Below are 18,487 nucleotides of genomic sequence, written 5' to 3'. Positions count from 1 at the left end.
CATCGCCACTAAACCCATGACTTTCTGGGGAGAAAGGCTCAAAACGAGGCAAGGTTGCAGGAGGACCCTCATGGACAGTCTTATCCACATGAGGTGTGGTCTGTGCAACCTGCTGTCCCCCATCATCATCTGGCACAGAGGAAGCACTTGGTCTGGCCACAGAAACTTCCTCTGGAGGAGCCTCAGCCTCTGCCTGAACAGAAGCAAGAGGGTCTGTAAGGACCTGTAACTCCACTAGCTTCTCTAAAACTTTATTTTTGATCTCCTTTTTAACACTATACTTCTGTACAGGAATATTAAAGTGTGCTGCAATACATAACAAATCATCCTTGCGGCATGAATCAAGTTTTTCAAAACTAGGATCATCAATAAAGTCCTGCAAACTAAAGCTCATGCTTGCTCTCAATCACACAACCACTTTGACTCAACAATTCTGATTGTCATAGCTCAGGAAAAAAGTATCCCGGACGAGCCCCCAATTGTGTTACGGCCACCTGGTCAGCCCAGGCAGACGACAACACGACAATCAAGAAATGAACAAGTCACAGTGGAAGTGAAAAAAAGTGTGGTTTATTGTAACAAAAAAAACACTCAGGTGGGGGAGGATGGGACAAAGTGATTGTGCCGAAACAAATGAAATAAATATAACAAAAGTAGGCCTGACTGAACTGTCTAACGAAAATAAGACACAAACAAAATGCCTACCTGACTTGTCTAACAAAGGAACATCTCAAAAATAATACAGGGGTGGCACAACCAATATGCCTAGTGAGTTTAGACAGTGGAATCACCTGTGTGTGTGTAAAAATGTATCGGGCACCCACTTACCTAGTCCCAAATAGAAAAGTAACCTCCCACCACAGCCAAAAACCACCACGCAACTAAACAAATGCAACATCAGCACAAGAATGGCGAGAGAGCGAGAAGGGCCAGCAACGTCCTCCATTTTAAAAGGTCTTCCCCTCTGTGATAGGCCAGCAGGAACCAATCGCAAGCAGGGCCAGCCCACGCAGGTGTGTGTATTAGTACTGTAATCACCTGGAAAGAACACAGGGAAGGGGGAGAAGAGACACAAAAAACACAGTGCTGCTGTTGCACGTAACAGTATGTTTTTTGTTTTTTTCTGGAGAACTGCAGGTTTAAGAAACATTAAAAGATTTGAAATTATTGAAAATATTTCACACTTTTAGTACATTAATTAAAATCTTGTTTTGGGAGGGGGGTTGTATTACTTTGTGGTCTTTTGTCACTTATTCGCCATTATTGTGGGCTTTCCTCTACACAGGATGTGGTGTTGATGCGTGCTCTCAGGGACATGAACCTGCCAAAATTTGTGTTTGAGGACGTGCCTCTGTTCCTCGGGCTCATCTCAGATCTGTTCCCTGGGCTGGACTGCCCTCGTGTTCGCTATCCCAACTTCAATGATGCTGTGGAACAGATCCTGCAAGACAACAAATACGTCATACTGCCTCACCAGGTGTCTCATCTGGGGTCTTAGATTTGATTCCTGAGAGACAGGCTTTCCTACACAACTTAAAGATTGTTGAGTTTCAGTGGCAAAGATTTAGTTTTTGCTTGTTTTAGCCCTTGATACACCCTATTCTTCATGCTGTCTGTGGTCTCTTCCAGGTGGATAAAGTTGTGCAGATGTATGAAACGATGATGACCAGACACACTACTATGGTTGTGGGCCCAACAGGTGGAGGGAAATCAGTTGTGATCAGCACATTGTGTCAAGCTCAGACGAAGTCAGTGTCAGTTTACATCTACTGGATTAAGCCACCATCCTGATCTTCTGTGTGGACAATCGTAACCTTTAATTTTTTTCTCATCATCAGATTGGGTTTGCAAACCAAGATGTATCCCTTGAACCCTAAAGCCATGAGTGTCATTGAACTTTACGGTATTCTTGACCCTGACACTCGAGACTGGACTGATGGGATCTTGTCCAACATCTTCCGGGATATCAATAAGCCTACTGACAAAAAAGAACGGAGGTAAAAAAAAAAAAAAAAACTCAAAGGAAGCATTAAATCAATCAGTTGATTAAAATGTGCAATATGCCAGCAATGTCATTCATTCATTCATATATTGATAAGAAGAAGAAAGACTTTCTGTGGAACGCCACATAAAGACATGAACTTTGACTCACAGGTACATCCTGTTCGATGGGGATGTGGATGCCCTGTGGGTTGAGAATATGAACTCAGTGATGGATGACAACAAACTTCTCACTCTAGCCAATGGAGAACGGATCCGTTTACAGAGTCATTGTGCCCTGCTGTTTGAGGTTTGTCTGAATTGCCCCACACTTTTCTGCAAAACAACTTTCAGAGCATAATATAATGAAACTTTACCATCACAGGTCGGAGATCTGCAGTATGCCTCCCCTGCTACTGTTTCCCGCAGTGGGATGGTTTTTGTTGACCCCAAAAATCTGCGATACACACCATACTGGCAGAGATGGGTGGTCAACAGACCCGGCAGGGTATGAGAAAACCATACACACTGCATAGTCATTGTACTGCTTATGATTTGAAAACATTTCAACACTGTCTTTGCTTTTTTCAAGGAACAAGAAGTGCTCAACAAACTGTTTGAGAAATACGTGCACAGCTCTGTTGACATGATTGTGGACGGTATTGTTGATGGCAAACAGTACCAGAAACTAAAGACTGTTGTCCCTCAGACAGATCTGAACATGGTAGGTTAATCTCATCCATCTCTAATGCACTCCGGTACCAGTTTTGTTGTATTTCTGCATAAAGAATTTAATGAAGATGAGTATAGTCCAATATTCAGACTAAATTGTGCATGTGCTGTGTGTTAAGGTGACTCAGCTGTGCTTGACACTGGATGCGCTCCTTGAAAGTAAGAGCAGCAGTGCTGAAGTCCTGGAATGTTATTTCCTGGAAGCTCTATACTGCTCACTAGGGGCCACATTGTTGGAGAGCGGCAGGACCAAGTTTGATGAATTCATTAAAAGGCTTTCCTGCTTAACGACAGTGCATGATGAGAAAGGCCTTGCTGGACCTGGCGAGATCCCAGGTAAAGAGCAAGTACTTACTGTAGATAATTATGAAACAAGCATGTGTTATCAAGTTTATGCATTTACCCTTTTAAATACAGTTTGATTGTGGGTAACATGTAATATTGCATATTAGGGAACAGGGTTGGGAGCTATGACTATATATTAAAAAATACTGCATCATTGCAGACACTGTTGAAAATCAATGAACAGGGTTGCTTGATGGTTTTAGGTTGAGTGAATAAATATCATGACGTTAACAAACCCTGTTTGACTTTCTAACAATTTTATTCTCCACATGAATACATGCAGGAGAGTTTTGTTATGCCGCTTTCCTATCTAATTATTTAACAAAATGTCTACGTCCACACAGGATACCTTCCGACTCTGTATGATTTCCATTTTGAAAGTACACTGGAAAAGTGGGTTCCCTGGAGTTCTCTGGTCACCAAATACATTCACAACCCAGAAATGAAGTTTACTGACATTCTAGGTAAAGGTCAATTCTGTGAACTCTGAGGCGAGAACAAATCAAGTGTCCTGTATACATACATACTGTGCTGGATTTAAACTTTTTCACCCTGCCAAGCTCCTTCTGTGTTTTGATTCTGTCATCATCTATTTTTGCTTTAGTGCCAACTGTCGACACTACAAGAGCCAGCTGGATCCTGGAACAGATGGTGAAGATAAAGAAACCAGTGCTTCTGGTTGGAGAGTCTGGCACCTCCAAGACTGCCATCATTAATAACTTCCTGAAGAACCTCAATGCAGATTCAAGGGTGAGTTTACCATCTACTGTAAGTATGCATGAATACATTTGTTACAGCACTTGAGTTTAAATTTCTTCCCCTCTGTTTCTAGATTACCCTGATCATCAACTTCTCATCAAGAACAACTTCAATGGACCTGCAGAGGAATCTGGAGGCCAATGTGGAGAAAAGGACCAAAGAAACCTATGGGCCTCCTATGGGAAAGAGACTGCTGGTCTTTATTGATGACATGAATATGCCAAAGGTACCTCCTCTAAGCTCCCAGTGAAATCTCTTATGTCCTTTGCTGTAGTGAGTGACAGTGCTTGTTTTATTGTAATATACTGTATGCTCATCCAGGTGGATAATTATGGCACACAACAGCCAATTGCACTTCTGAAGCTGTTATTGGACAGAGGAGGCATGTATGACAGAGGGAAGGAGCTTAACTGCAAAATTCTCAAAGACCTTGACTTCATTGCTGCCATGGGAAAGGCTGGAGGTGGGAGGAACGAGGTGGATCCCCGCTTTGTCTCGCTCTTCAGTGTCTTCAGCATCCCCTTCCCTGCAGTGGAGTCCCTCCACCTAATCTATGCTTCCATTATCAAAGGCCACACCATAGTGAGTATCTCTGTCACACATAAATCAATAAATATCAGAATTTCAATCGTCCATAGATCACTCAGATTTAATAAACTTCATTAAATATTTTAGTCGTTTGAGGACGTGATACAGAAGGTTTGTGATAAAGTCACCATCTGCACACTGGAACTGTACAACAACATCATCAAAGATCTGCCACCCACTCCTGCCAAGTTTCACTACATCTTCAACTTGAGGGACCTGTCAAGAGTCTACAATGGACTGACCGTCACCAAACCTGACAGGTGTGATCGAGCACATTCACTCTGGTAAAAAATTAACAGAAATTTTGCAGTTAGAGGTCTATGTTTCTAAATGTATTTGCTTTGCTTGATTTCTTTCCAACAGATTTTTGACCGTTTCCCAATTTGTGCGTGTCTGGAGAAATGAGTGCCTGAGAATCTTCCATGACAGACTAATTGATGAAACTGACAAAGCCTTGGTAATGATTATCAATAATAGCAGTAGGTATTTACTGTAGGTTCACAAACACAATATGTGTAATTGTTCACCAACTGTAATTACAAATGTAGGCTCAAAATCTACTATTTACTGAATGGTTTTGTAGTGTTGTGTCAAACATTTCAATGTGTTTTTTTCCCACCAGGTTCAAGGCCACATAAAGAACCTGATTGAGGAGCATTTCAAGTCAGACATGGAGGCAGTCATGAGGGATCCAATTCTTTTTGGAGACTACAGGACAGCCATCAGTGACACTGAACCAAGGGTCTACGAGGACATACAGGACTATGAAGCTTCAAAAGCCCTATTTCAGGTATTGTCAAGTTAGTAATTGTGAAGAGGTGTCTCAGTCTAATGTTCCTTTGGGAATTTGATTTTGGATTTACTGCCACATTCTGTCTTAAGATATACTGGAGATACTGCTGTGTTTTTGCATTGTGCAGGAAATTTTGGAGGAATACAACGAGAACAAGTCAAGGATGAACCTAGTGCTGTTTGATGACGCTCTGGAACATCTAACCCGGGTGCACCGCATACTCCGCATTGATCGTGGCCATGCACTGCTTGTCGGTGTGGGGGGCTCTGGCAAGCAGTCCCTCACCAAGCTCGCTGCCTTTGCTGCTGGCTGTGAGGTTGGAAAACTCAAGATGGGCAATGAAGTTTTCATTTCTTTAGGCTTAGAGTTATTCTGATAAAAGTCATATAGGTTCTGCTAGTTACACTTCAGAAAAAGCAAATACAACTTTATTAAAGTTTTCACCACTAGACACCAAATATGACATACCAAACAAGGGGGGGTTATGTACACAAGATACAAGACATCTAGAATATTTTCATCTAGTGCCATAAGAATGTTCTTTCAGTATATAGTTATAAGGGACACTGTCTTCCAATGTGGAAACAACAACAGTCTTTTCACTTTAAAGCTGCTGAAGGACAAATTGAAATAAAAATGAGGGTTTGCAAGGTGAAGCAGCATTCAACTATTGCTCTCGTTAAAAGTATTTGTTAACTCTGGTTTCTATGTTGTAAAACAGCATATATAGAAAAGTATTTTCTGGAAATCTCCAGCATCTAGTGATGGAATCTACTTTTCTCAGGTGTTTGAGATAACGCTAAGCAGAGGATACAATGAGTCAAACTTCCGCGACGACCTGAAAACACTATACATGAAGCTTGGCATTGAAAATAAGAAGACAGTGTTCCTCTTCACTGATGCCCATGTTGCTGAAGAAGGCTTCTTGGAACTCATTAACAACATGCTCACCTCAGGTTGGCTATCATTCTAACCTCCTGGCTCATTGTGCATCTAACCGTCCTAAGAGCTACAGCTATAGTAGTCTGATCATGGGCTCTCTTTATAGGCATTGTTCCTGCATTGTTCCCTGATGATGAGAGGGAGTCACTTCTCAACCAGCTTCGTGATGAGGCTCTTAAGATGGGAGCAGGTCCTTCTAAAGAGAGTGTGTGGCAGTACTTTGTCAACAAGAGTGCCAACAATCTACACATTGTTTTAGGCATGTCTCCAGTGGGAGACACCTTGAGGACACGTTGCAGGAACTTCCCAGGTGAAATACGGAGTCAGGCTTCACTTGATTTTCAAATAATTTCTGATTTTGCTTTACTAACTGTGTGTATTTATTTCTCAGGACTGATGAATAACACTGTGATAGACTGGTTCCTGCCATGGCCTCCGCAAGCGTTACTTGCAGTGGCTCAGTCTTTCCTCGGTGTGTAATTACAAGCATTTATACCTCCATTAAATGCATTTGTTAAATGCAGCTGTTGTATGGAAAAGTTTGTTTTAAGACAGACTTTGCATAATGACATAAGGCTTTTTTTTTTAACTTTATTTAGCTGTGATGAGACCTACAGCTGGAATATTATCCCTAAATCTAGAGATGTTTTTTCTTTTGTTTTTTAAGAATTTATTTTTTGTTTCTTCTACAGGTGAAAGTCCAATGATTCCTGAGGCACACTCTGTGGCAGTGATAGCTCATGTGTGCATGGTTCATAGCTCTGTAGGTCACTACAGTAAACTATTCCAGCAGAAACTCAGGCGCTGTAACTATGTTACTCCAAAGAACTACTTGGACTACCTTAACACTTATTCTAACCTCTTGGAGGAAAAGGACCAATACATCCTGGGTGAGAACATGGAACATTTTAGAAATTCTGTGATGACAATTCTAGATGATGCCACACAGCTACTTTGCATTAATACGTTTGTGATAATTTGCAAGACTTCGTTTGATACCGTGTTCTAGTTCAGTGCAAACGTCTCGAGGGAGGTTTGGATAAACTGAAGGAGGCCAGTGAGCAGCTGGCTGAGCTGAATGTTAAGCTAGCAGAACAGAAGGTGGTCCTCGCTGAAAAGTCCACAGCTTGTGAGGCCCTGCTGGACGAGATCACCACAAACACGACTGTAGGTCAGTGACTACCTGCATCTCTGAACTTAGGGTTGTACCGAGGGCTTCCAAAACCAAACAGACCTGTTACAAACCACGTATGAATTCCCTTTTCTTCTAGCTGAGGAGAAAAAGACTCTAGCAGAGGACAAAGCAAAAGAGATCGAAGAGCAGAACAAAGTGATAGCCGTTGAGAAGACAGAAGCTGAAAGTTCCCTGGCTGAAGCACTGCCGGCTTTAGAAGCAGCCCGCATTGCCCTACAAGACCTGGAAAAATCAGATGTCACAGAAATCCGGTAAACTGTCCTCCTAGCAATGATGTCTAAAGTTATCAGGATAAATGAACAGATAAACAGTGACATCTATGATGCAGACACCCATGCTAAATCTGATTTGTCATTCACTCTTTCCCAAACAACATTTAACTATTCAGGAATTTCCTAAAATATGTCATGACTATTTGTCAACAACTTCTCTGTACTAGCTACAAAAGTTAAGATTTTCAAAAGTGGAACTGCTTGCAGATCACACTGGCAGGGAGAAAACATGTATTGAAAAAATCATTGTTATTCCACAATATATGTACCTCATTCAAAGTTTGCCTCTTTTCCTCTCCAGGTCCTTCTTTCGTAGCACTGACTATATGTTTTCCTCTTATACTGCATATAAGGCAAAAAATCCAATACATCTCCGAGGCTAAGGAGAAGATCGGAGGGAGGGGGACCAAATTTGAAATGTTACTACTCGCCGACCAAAAAATTGTATACTGGGCTTTCTATCCTAAAACTCAGTGGTGCCAGCTGGAATCACAACCATGCTACTCCTCCTCCAAACAGTACACATCTGGTATTGATTGATATTGTTATCAATCTGATATCCACTACAGAAATCTGGTAGTAAATCACTTTGGCTGGAACACGCTCCCCTCTAGCACTCCAATATGTAATAGTGATCTATTTCCACAAATAAAACAAACCTTCCTTTCCAGATGCCCCATTCTCTTTGGGAATTGATAACCTACTGACAGTGACAAAAATGACAAAGAAGCATATTGGCATGTTAACTCCAGGGGCTAGACGGGTTCTTTAGTGGAACAGTTCATGTAATTCTATTGTGTTGTGATTATTCCTAAAATGGCCAAAAAGTACTGTATGTTTACAAAAAAGAAAGCACAAAATAATCCTAAACATACTGTATAGAGGTTTGATTATTATTCTTGACTATTCAGTTGAGCACTGATCAATGATGCAACACCAGGACTTAACATTCCTGAAAAAAACAGCAAACTTATGTCATCTGTTAATCTATCTTTTCCATCTATCTGCATCTTCCTGCTGAACCATCGTGCAGTTCCTTTGCCAAACCACCCAAACAGGTGCAGGTGGTCTGTGAGTGCATCCTGGTGATGCGTGGCTACAAGGACATCAGTTGGCAGTCAGCCAAAGGAATGATGTCAGAGGCTAACTTCCTGCGCTCCCTGATGGAGATGGACTGTGATTCCATAAATAACAACCAGGTCAGGACTGTCAAAGGTAAGTTGGCTTCATGATAAATGCAGAAATACCAGAAAATTGCAAATAATAAAACCTATATGATAGTGGCACTAGCGCTTGCCAAGTATTCCACCATTGTTTTTCTATGCATTTTACCCTGGCTAGGCTTCCTAAAGAACCTCCAAACGAGCTTTGAGGAGATGCAAGCCATCAGCAAGGCTGGCTCAGGAATGCTCAAATTTGTCGAGGCTATCATGGGTTACTGTGATGTTGCCAGGGAGATAAAACCTAAGAGAGAGAAGGTAATGTAAGGTTTGTATGTGATTTTTCAACATGCTCTGCAAGATGGAACACAGGTTAAACAGCTGTATTTCCAATATTTTCTTAGGTGGCACGCCTAGAGAAGAACTTCTTTCAGAGCAAGCGAGAGCTGGAGAGCATTCAGAGCGAGCTTAGCGATATCCAGAAAGAGTTGCAGGCTCTTCGAGAGAAGTACCAAGCTGCTATAGAGGAGAAACAGCTGCTGCAAGAGGAGGCTGAGCTCATGGAGAGGAGGCTGGTAGCTGCTGACAAACTTATCTCTGGCCTGAGCTCTGAGAACGAACGGTGAGGCTGTAAAAGACACAGGCATGCACCTGTGAGCCTAAACAGCTCTGCTAAGATGTGCTTGTTTTTATTTTTATATCTTATTATCTTATCTTTTTCTTCATCCCTTTGTGTCTCCACCTATTTTTCTTTACTGTTCTCTCTTTTCAACTATTGTCACCCAGTTGGACACATGATTTAGAGGAGTTGAAACAGCGGCGTGTGCGTCTCCTCGGTGACTCTCTGATCTCTGCCGCTTTCCTGAGTTACGAAGGGGCCTTCAGCTGGGACTTCAGGAATGAAATGGTATACCAAAAATGGGTAAATGATGTGCAGGAGAGAGGCATCCCCTTGAGCCAGCCTTTCAAACTGGAAAACCTTCTGACTGATGAGGTAGAAATCAGCAGGTGAGAAGGCGTGCATGCTCTAGACAGATTTTGAAACTTGAAACACAAGAAATGAATTTGTCCTGGCAAATGATATGAATTAGGTGGTGTGGTAGCAGGTCAGGTGCTTTTTGCAAAAAAAGTGGATTTGTCTTTATTTTGGCTGTACTCAACATTGACCATGGGGCACTAACTGGGTGTCAAATTAACCCTGTGTGACAGATGGGGTTCAGAGGGTTTGCCTCCAGATGAGTTGTCAGTGCAGAATGGAATTCTCACAACCAGAGGGAGCCGATTTCCCATGTGTATTGACCCTCAACAGCAAGCCCTCAACTGGATTAAGAAGAAGGAAGAAAACAATAACCTCAAGGTAGAAAAGTCTCATGCTTATTCAGTGGTGTGTCATTACTGCGCGCAACTCCCAGCATGACAGCTTTAGACAGCTTCCCACTGCTGACAGCCCCAGAATCAGGGCTTTGGAAAGAGTCACAATGTGTGGTCCTTCAGTGTAACCATCCTTTTTTTCCCTAGATCTCATCTTTCAACGATCCAGACTTCCTGAAGCAGCTAGAGATGGCCATCAAATATGGCTTCCCTTTCCTTTTCCAAGATGTTGATGAGTACATCGACCCTGTGATTGACAATGTCCTGGAGAAGAATGTAAAAGGAGCTGAGGGCAGACAGGTCATCGTGCTGGGTGACAAGGAGGTTGACTATGATCCCAACTTTAAACTATACCTCAACACCAAACTAGCTAACCCCAAATATTCCCCATCAGTGTTTGGAAAAGCTATGGTCATTAATTATACTGGTAAGATCCTTTAGCATGGCAACCATTACTTTTGTCTGTAACATTTGTACAGCATGTACTACATGATTTATCTGTCTGTGTCTCTCCATTTATTGTATCTTTGTTACATGTAGTGACCCTTAAGGGTCTGGAGGACCAGCTGCTGAGTGTTATCATGGGCTTTGAGAAGAAGGAGCTGGAGGAGCAGCGTGAGCATTTGATCCAAGAGACAAGTAACAATAAGAAGCTGCTGAAGAATCTTGGGGACTCCCTGCTCAGAGAGCTGGCCACATCTACAGGCAACATGTTGGATAACACAGAGCTGGTTTACACACTGGAGGAAACAAAGTCAAAAGCTAGTGAGGTCAGTTTAGCTGCAGCAAGCATCAGTGAACTCATGGAAGAATGGAAATGTGAGTGAAGTTATTGATCCTAGTTTTTTAGTTGTTTTTGTTGTGATCATCAGGTATTTGAGAAACTAAAGTTGGCTGAGAAGACATCCATGGACATTGATAAACTCAGAGACGGCTACCGACCTGCTGCCAAGCGTGGTGCAATCCTGTTCTTCGTACTGACAGAAATGGCTCTGGTGAACAGCATGTACCAGTACTCTCTAGCCTCCTACCTGGAAGTGTTTGACTTTTCACTGCGCAGATCTCTGCCTGACTCTGTACTACTCCAAAGACTGAAGAACATCATGAACACTCTGACGCACAGTGTTTATAACTATGGCTGCACAGGTAAAATAATAAAGGTAGAATAACAGAGTGGATGAAATAACGGTTAATTTGTTGAGATAAAGCATGGTATTTATGATAACTTTGTATGTTTATTGGTAACTTTGAACTGACTGCATACCCTTAGGTCTGTTTGAGAGACACAAGCTGCTCTTTTCCTTTAACATGGCCATCAAGATTGAGCAGGCAGAAGGAAGAGCACCTCAGGAGGAGCTGGACTTCTTTGTCAAGGGTGAGATATCCAGAGAAGTTGAACTCATCTAAAATATTTAATTAGATTACAGTTATTACATGCACACACACATACACGTGTATTCACTCAATGTTGAAAGCAAATTTTCTTTTTTGGTGTAAAGGTAATCTATCCCTGGAAAAGAGCAAGCGCAAAAAGCCTTGTGACTGGCTTCCAGACCAGGGCTGGGAGGACATAGTGAAACTCGCAGAGCTCTTTCCTGAGGAGTTTGGCTCTCTGCCTGATGATGTGGAGAAAAATTCAACCGTCTGGAAGTCTGTATGTGACCACAGTGACAGGAATTATCACAGGCATTTAACTTAATTGCTTGAGAGTTTAACCTTCATTCTTTTTCTCTACAGTGGTATGACTTGGATGGACCGGAACAGGCTCCATTCCCCATGAAATATGATGAGAACCTTTCAGCCTTTCAGAAGCTGCTGCTGCTGCGCTGCTTCCGTGTTGATAGAGTCTACAGAGCTGTGACTGACTATGTCACTGTCACCATGGGCGAGAAGTGAGACTGTTTCTATTGCAATGATGCAGTTAGAGATATGTGTGCTGTATGTATATATGCATATATTATCACTGTGTATACAGTATACACAGTGTGTGTGTGTGTGTATATATATATATACACACACACCACTGTGGTGCAGCTTAGGTTGACTAAATGGTTATTAGTTTATAGAAGATATAGTTATTTAAACAGAGAAATCAAGATCCCAAGTTTCAACATGTTTCTTGTATTTCTGCTCAGATATGTACAGCCTCCTGTGATCAACTTTGATGCAATTTATGAGCAGAGCACACCTTCCTCCCCTATTGTCTTCATCCTGAGCCCTGGCTCTGACCCAGGTAGTGACCTCATGAAGCTAGCAGAGAGGTCAGGCTTTGGAGGCAACAAATTCAATTTCCTTGCTATGGGTCAAGGCCAAGAGAAGGTACTGGAAACTTTTTTTTTTCCAATCAAAGCTATGAAGCTTTAAGTGTGGTCAAGTGAAATGAGTATAGAGATCACTAAGTAGTCGCACTAAGTAACAATAAAAAGTGAGAAGTTTAGGGTAACTGTTTTCTGTACCTGTGATAAAGGTGGCACTGCAGTTGCTGGAGAGGGCGGTGTCCCGTGGTCAGTGGTTGATGCTACAGAACTGTCACCTGCTGGTGAAGTGGCTAAAGGAACTGGAGAAGTCCTTAGAGAGGATCACCAAGCCCAACCCCAACTTCCGTTTGTGGGTCACCACCAACCCCATTGAGGATTTCCCCATTGGGATACTGCAAAAGTCTCTGAAGGTGAAACAGGTTTTCACTTCACCTTCATTAGTGTTTTCTTTAGATGTTTTGGAGATGGAAGTGTTTCCAAGATCCAGTAGCGGGCACAAGGATTTCCTCAAATAGGTGTTGTATTTGAAAGTTTATAATCTATATGTTTGGAATGTGACATTGTTGCATTTAAAATACAGGAAGGTGATACTGATACTGTGATAATTGTCCACACCAGTGATGATAACCACATTCAATGAGAATGGAAGTCTGTAAACAAATTGCCAACACTAAGCGGTCTTGAAAGCTGAATATGAGAACAAATGGCTCATTGAGACTGTGTTTTGATGGATGATTTTGCTGCAAAACTACAAACTACAAATGGTAGAGACAGGTTTTTAAAGTTGTCAGTGTCATGTACTTTAATATTGCATGCAGGTAGTGACGGAACCTCCCAATGGTCTCAAGCTGAACATGAGAGCCACGTACTCTAAAATCTCCAATGAGACCTTGACTACGTGCCCACACCCTGCCTTCTGCAGCCTGGTGTATGTGCTGGCCTTCTTTCATGCTGTGGTGCAAGAGAGACGCAAGTATGGCAAGATTGGCTGGAACGTCCCTTATGACTTCAACGAGTCTGACTTCTTTGTAAGTGGCCCGGGAATCTATTACACTATATTGGAAATGATTGATTTTTGTCTTGATTTAAGGAGTATAATATCTGTTCTATTCCCCTTTTAGTGGTTTAAATAATCTAACTAAACTCCACAGGTGTGTATGGAGATCCTGGAAACCTACCTGACCAAAGCTCACAACCAAGGCGACAGCAACATTCCCTGGGGAAGTCTTAAATACCTTATTGGGGAGGTTAGGCCACCTTTGTGTTTTACTAAATTATCTATCGATTATCTCGCTAGCTGATGCTGTAAGTGTAGCATGTTGGGATAATGTTTTATAGGTGATGTATGGTGGGCGAGCTATAGATAGCTTTGACCGCAGGATCCTGACTGTCTACATGGATGAGTACTTTGGGGACTTCCTCTTCTACACCTTTCGAGATTTCCACTTCTTCAGCAACAAGGATGTAGATTACAAGATCCCTCCAAATGGGCCCAAGAAAATATATGTTGGTCAGTTGTCATTTTTATTATTTAACATTCTCTTACTTTAAAAGAATAGTTAATTTTCTGTCATCGCTCACAGCTTTAGCTTGTTTTCTGTTGCAGATGAGATTGAGACCCTGCCACTGGCAAACACACCAGAGGTAATGGGTCTTCATTCCAACGCAGAAATAGGATACTACACACAGGCAGCTAAAGACATGTGGACTCACCTAATAGACCTGCAGCCTCAGACAGGTGTCGTTTGGCATCTTTTATCTTTCTTCCCTCTTAACTTGTCTCAAAAGATGAAAGTACCCCTGGAAGTAATATTCATTATATTCTTTGCCACCATGCTTTCTTATGTCTTTTTAAAAACTGTCTTGTGCCACAGGTGAATCTGGTGGAAGCATCAGTAGGGATGGGTACATCAGCCAGGTGGCCCAGGACATTCAGAACAAGCTGCCCAAGTTATTTGACATGGATGTGATCAGTAAAACGTTTGGCAGGGACATTTCCCCGACCTCAGTGGTGCTGCTTCAAGAACTAGAGCGCTTCAACAAACTTGTGGTCCGCATGCAGCGCTCTCTGGCTGAGCTGCAGAGGGTGAGAATTAGTGGCAGAGGACAACAGGAAATTGGGAAAACAGACAGACAGGTGTTTTGTCTGTGTGCTTCACAGTGGGTAAGGTGTGTTCTGATTGTCTTGTGCCCCCTAGGCCTTGGCCGGTGAGGTGGGTATGAGCAGTGAGTTGGATGAGGTCGCTCGGGCTCTTTTTAATGGTCATATCCCTGCCATTTGGAAGAAGCTGGCACCTGACACTCTGAAGTCCCTCGGCAACTGGATGAGCCATTTCAACAGGCGTTATGAACAGTATAGTTGCTGGGTGAGATCACTGATGACCTCTTATATGTAACCTGCATTACCGAATAGTTGCCTCTACCAAGATTATGTGTTCGCTCTGCTTTGTTGGTTTGTTTGTCTGTCAGCAGGATTACTGAAAAACTACTTGCCTGATTTTCATGAAACATGGGGAGAGGGTGTACCATGAGCCGAGGAAGACCCAATTAAATTTCACTTTAGTTAACTTTATGAGATAGGACATTTGGCCCTGGTGGAATAAATGCCATCCATTTCTAAATCCAGTAGATACTAGTAAAGTTAAATAATGACAAAACATAGCGAATTATGGAAATACGATGACCATATCACAGTCCACCTTCACAGGTTAAATACTTGTTTATTATTGAGGTTGTAGTTTGCAGTGGTGTTGAAATGCATCATACTGAGAAGTGTTCCTGATATTTTGACCAACTCATTTACATACTTCAGAGGGGCAGAATATTAGAAACCTTTCAATATAATGCATTCCAGCACAACACCACCACCCCCCCATGACCTCAATAATAAAACATAAAGTGGAATTATTTCATTTCTCACAGCTTTGTAAAAGCAAATTCATGGCAGAGCTGTTATACTGAATTGCATTACTATGGGCGTACCCAATGAAGTGACCAGTGAGTGGGTTTGTATGTGCCTTGTGTCCACCAGGTGGAGGAGGGAGAGCCAAAGGTTATGTGGCTCTCAGGACTCCATATCCCAGAGTCCTACCTGACTGCCCTGGTCCAAGCTGCTTGCAGGAAAAATGGCTGGCCTCTGGATCTTTCCACATTGTACACAGAGGTGACCCAGTACCACAGTGAGGGTGAAGTCAGTGACAGACCTGGACAGGGTAATGACACTTACTGTTCGCAGCATGATTAGTGATGAGTTATGAAGACTGATAGAGTTATTCCCTGCAGGCTGCTTTGTGTCTGGCCTGTATCTGGAGGGAGCAGACTGGGACGCAGAGAGGGGCTGCCTAATGAGGAGTAAACCCAAAGCTCTGGTTGTTGAATTGCCCATTCTCAAAGTCATCCCTATAGAAGCATGCCGCCTCAGGTTACAGGTGTGTACCACAGACTCTACCTGCTTCCATACAGTGCTTCAGTTTACTATTTTGATGGGTTTTCCTAACTTTTGTGTGTAGTCTTATTTCACAATTTTTCACTTATTTCACTGTGTGTAATGCTGCTGCTGCACTGCAATTTCCCATCTATCTATTTTCATGCATTTTGTACTGCAGAATACGCTGCGGACACCGGTGTACACCACATCCTTGCGGAGGAATGCAATGGGTGTAGGGTTGGTGTTTGAGGCAGACCTGTTCACCACCATGCACATCTCCCACTGGGTGCTCCAGGGAGTCTGTTTATGCCTTAACACTGACTGAAGACAACCCTCAGCCTCACAGAGTCGGTTAGCTCTCACATCCTCTCTCGCATGTTAATTAATAACAAGGAAGCTTGTTTTGTTTTTGTTTTTTTAAGAGAAAAAACTTTTGCTATCTCCACAAGGAAACAAATAAGTTATGATTTAAGATTGTACATGTTTTTAAAAATGCATTGCAAGAGACACATAAGAAAACTCGATGAGATTCTTTCACTCAATGTTTACTTAATAACTTGCATTATTATATCACTAGATGGCAGCACAGAACAGCACTGAGCCCCTCGCCCTGGGTAGTGGCTCCAGGGGTTTCTCTTCAGACTAAATCTGCCATTAGGTTATACTGGGTCAGGATCTTTCAGGCCTAAAGGTTGATTACTGTTTATGAATTAATAAATGTTTGCAGTTAAATCATGTTTATTTTTTTCGCTTTCTTTAGTAAGATATTTCAGAATTATGTCCATTCTGAAAAAAAGGACAGTACATGCTAAATAAATCTGCTGAGGTTGTAAGGGGAATGTAAGTTGCTGCATACAGTGGAAAATGTACCACTGACCAAAGGCTGCTAAAGTTTTCCACTTCGCCCAAGTAGCTTTTCAGCTGCTCTCTGCAGTATAGGTAGCAGCGTATGCTTTATTGTAGCATTTAATGAACAGATCTAGTGCAACACTGAGTAATCGAGGCTGCTGAGGTCAGCATGCCAAAGCAGGTGAAGTTTACTCTAAAAATCAGACACCCCCGGAGGACCTGGCAGCTGGTGTGGCAGTGAGGTCACAGAAAAAAAAACTGCATCAGTTTTGAGCTCTAACATGTGCAGCACACATCATGTAGCCTTGAGTTGTGAGACTGCAGCTGTAATCAGGGATGTGCTGGTCAGACTAAACTGTGATTAACTATAGATGGAAATCATCACGAGGCAAACATGCAGCAACATGAACATTTGTTATATTTCCTTCACTGCCCTCACACAAGATCACTGTCATGCTTCCTCTTACTGTATTGTGTACTCTAAAAGTCTGAATTGCAAAGGGTAAAGATTAGACAGGCCCCTTCTCAGCTTTAACTGGTGCAACTATCATGAAAAGTGAATATTAGGACATGTTTATGACCAAACACAGGAGGGGAGGAATTGTGTTCCCTGTTGAAAAGAGGGAAAGAATCGTGTGTCGTTTAATGAACCTACACTTCTTAAGACTGAGCAGACAATAGTAGAAGAAAAAGAAATTCTCAATGGAACCCACCCCCATCTCTCTGCTCAGAGGTCAAAATTAATTTCAGCTGCTTGTGACTGGAGGGATTTATATTAACCCTAAACTGCTCCAGTTCCTGCTTGGCACCATTGCCTGCACTGAGTAGCCTCATAAAATGCCAAGAGTGCCCCTGAAACCAAAGACACACATCGTTTTCAAGCCCTCCCCCACTACCCCCCCTAGTCCCAAACAGTTTCCGTTTGTTGTGATTGAGAGCAGGTGGGCTTCCTCAGTCCCATTCAAGCGCGTGCACTGTTTGCCGCTCTCTCCCTGTGGCGTAGAGGGTGATTAGTGCCAGTATGAATGCCCTTCTGAGAGTGTCAAAGCGTTAATACCACCTCTCATTAGCTGAGAACTTCACCCAAAGTGTACTAGCCACCTGAATAAGTGCTCTTTGCAGCGTGCAGCATCTTTTGCAGCTGGTGCGACTTGCAGCTTAGCCCACGGGGGCCTGAGAGGTGTAGTCACCCCAACCACAGATATACATCTTGGGCTCCAGTTTTTGGTTGCAGTGCCAGGTGTTTAGTTTGGAGCAGGACCGCAGCCCTGTGGTTTGCTGGCTGCTTGCACTGTAAACCTACATGTCTCACATGCATGGGCCGAGGGAGGTTACAGTAACCTCAGTTATTCCCCTGCCACTGTCCGCCTGGGCACTGATGGCTTTGACAGAGAGGCTGCAGACCACAGCTGCAAAAGGCAATGTAGGAAGAAAAACACTTTCCATAGATGGTGCAAATGTGAATGCATGCATGTGACAATACAGTGATGAACCTTACTTTATCAGTATAACTTCTCAAATCTATTAGGGCCAGGATTTTGGCATAATTTGTTTTATATTCAGTTGTCTCCACCAAAGAGCAATCACTCATCGTCACCGGCACAGCTCCAGTGATTTCAGAACAACCTCGGAGAAGCAGCAGCAGCCCATAATTCATTTAGAACAAAAACAGTGCGTAATGTGCCGTCGCCTTGAGTGCGCATTGTCCTCTGCGAGGGGTTGAAACGGGGCAGGGTGAAAAGACCCAGCAGGCTGTGCTTTTAAAAGACCCGAGGAGACTATAAAAGTGGTTTCATGCCCGCTGCAGTGAGGGCTC

At 42.7% G+C, this 18,487-nt stretch overlaps 1 protein-coding gene across 1 annotated transcript in view; it reads left to right on the top strand.

The window, feature by feature from the left end:
* Positions 1-16,147, top strand: part of dnah10 (dynein axonemal heavy chain 10) — a 34,642-nt gene extending 18,495 nt beyond the window's left edge. Inside the window, exons 35-77 of the mRNA XM_041936452.1 lie at positions 1,286-1,477; positions 1,630-1,748; positions 1,839-1,997; positions 2,155-2,290; positions 2,366-2,488; positions 2,573-2,704; positions 2,832-3,048; positions 3,402-3,521; positions 3,662-3,807; positions 3,890-4,042; positions 4,138-4,398; positions 4,492-4,664; positions 4,768-4,861; positions 5,027-5,194; positions 5,325-5,513; positions 5,982-6,153; positions 6,246-6,449; positions 6,531-6,611; positions 6,832-7,029; positions 7,149-7,310; positions 7,411-7,585; positions 8,640-8,821; positions 8,948-9,084; positions 9,171-9,388; positions 9,553-9,774; positions 9,976-10,123; positions 10,285-10,564; positions 10,678-10,907; positions 11,010-11,283; positions 11,408-11,512; positions 11,637-11,791; positions 11,875-12,029; positions 12,273-12,456; positions 12,605-12,805; positions 13,214-13,423; positions 13,547-13,642; positions 13,734-13,905; positions 14,002-14,133; positions 14,270-14,481; positions 14,594-14,761; positions 15,427-15,607; positions 15,678-15,823; positions 16,001-16,147. Of these exons, the coding sequence (XP_041792386.1) occupies positions 1,286-1,477; positions 1,630-1,748; positions 1,839-1,997; positions 2,155-2,290; positions 2,366-2,488; positions 2,573-2,704; positions 2,832-3,048; positions 3,402-3,521; positions 3,662-3,807; positions 3,890-4,042; positions 4,138-4,398; positions 4,492-4,664; positions 4,768-4,861; positions 5,027-5,194; positions 5,325-5,513; positions 5,982-6,153; positions 6,246-6,449; positions 6,531-6,611; positions 6,832-7,029; positions 7,149-7,310; positions 7,411-7,585; positions 8,640-8,821; positions 8,948-9,084; positions 9,171-9,388; positions 9,553-9,774; positions 9,976-10,123; positions 10,285-10,564; positions 10,678-10,907; positions 11,010-11,283; positions 11,408-11,512; positions 11,637-11,791; positions 11,875-12,029; positions 12,273-12,456; positions 12,605-12,805; positions 13,214-13,423; positions 13,547-13,642; positions 13,734-13,905; positions 14,002-14,133; positions 14,270-14,481; positions 14,594-14,761; positions 15,427-15,607; positions 15,678-15,823; positions 16,001-16,147 (7,329 nt within the window). The remainder of the gene's footprint in view (positions 1-1,285; positions 1,478-1,629; positions 1,749-1,838; positions 1,998-2,154; positions 2,291-2,365; positions 2,489-2,572; positions 2,705-2,831; positions 3,049-3,401; positions 3,522-3,661; positions 3,808-3,889; positions 4,043-4,137; positions 4,399-4,491; positions 4,665-4,767; positions 4,862-5,026; positions 5,195-5,324; positions 5,514-5,981; positions 6,154-6,245; positions 6,450-6,530; positions 6,612-6,831; positions 7,030-7,148; positions 7,311-7,410; positions 7,586-8,639; positions 8,822-8,947; positions 9,085-9,170; positions 9,389-9,552; positions 9,775-9,975; positions 10,124-10,284; positions 10,565-10,677; positions 10,908-11,009; positions 11,284-11,407; positions 11,513-11,636; positions 11,792-11,874; positions 12,030-12,272; positions 12,457-12,604; positions 12,806-13,213; positions 13,424-13,546; positions 13,643-13,733; positions 13,906-14,001; positions 14,134-14,269; positions 14,482-14,593; positions 14,762-15,426; positions 15,608-15,677; positions 15,824-16,000) is intronic.
* The last annotated feature ends 2,340 nt before the right edge of the window (positions 16,148-18,487 follow it).

Source organism: Chelmon rostratus, chromosome 5 (genome assembly GCF_017976325.1).
Source record: "Chelmon rostratus isolate fCheRos1 chromosome 5, fCheRos1.pri, whole genome shotgun sequence".
Taxonomy (NCBI): domain Eukaryota; kingdom Metazoa; phylum Chordata; class Actinopteri; order Chaetodontiformes; family Chaetodontidae; genus Chelmon; species Chelmon rostratus.
This window is presented reverse-complemented; position numbering and strand designations above follow the sequence as displayed.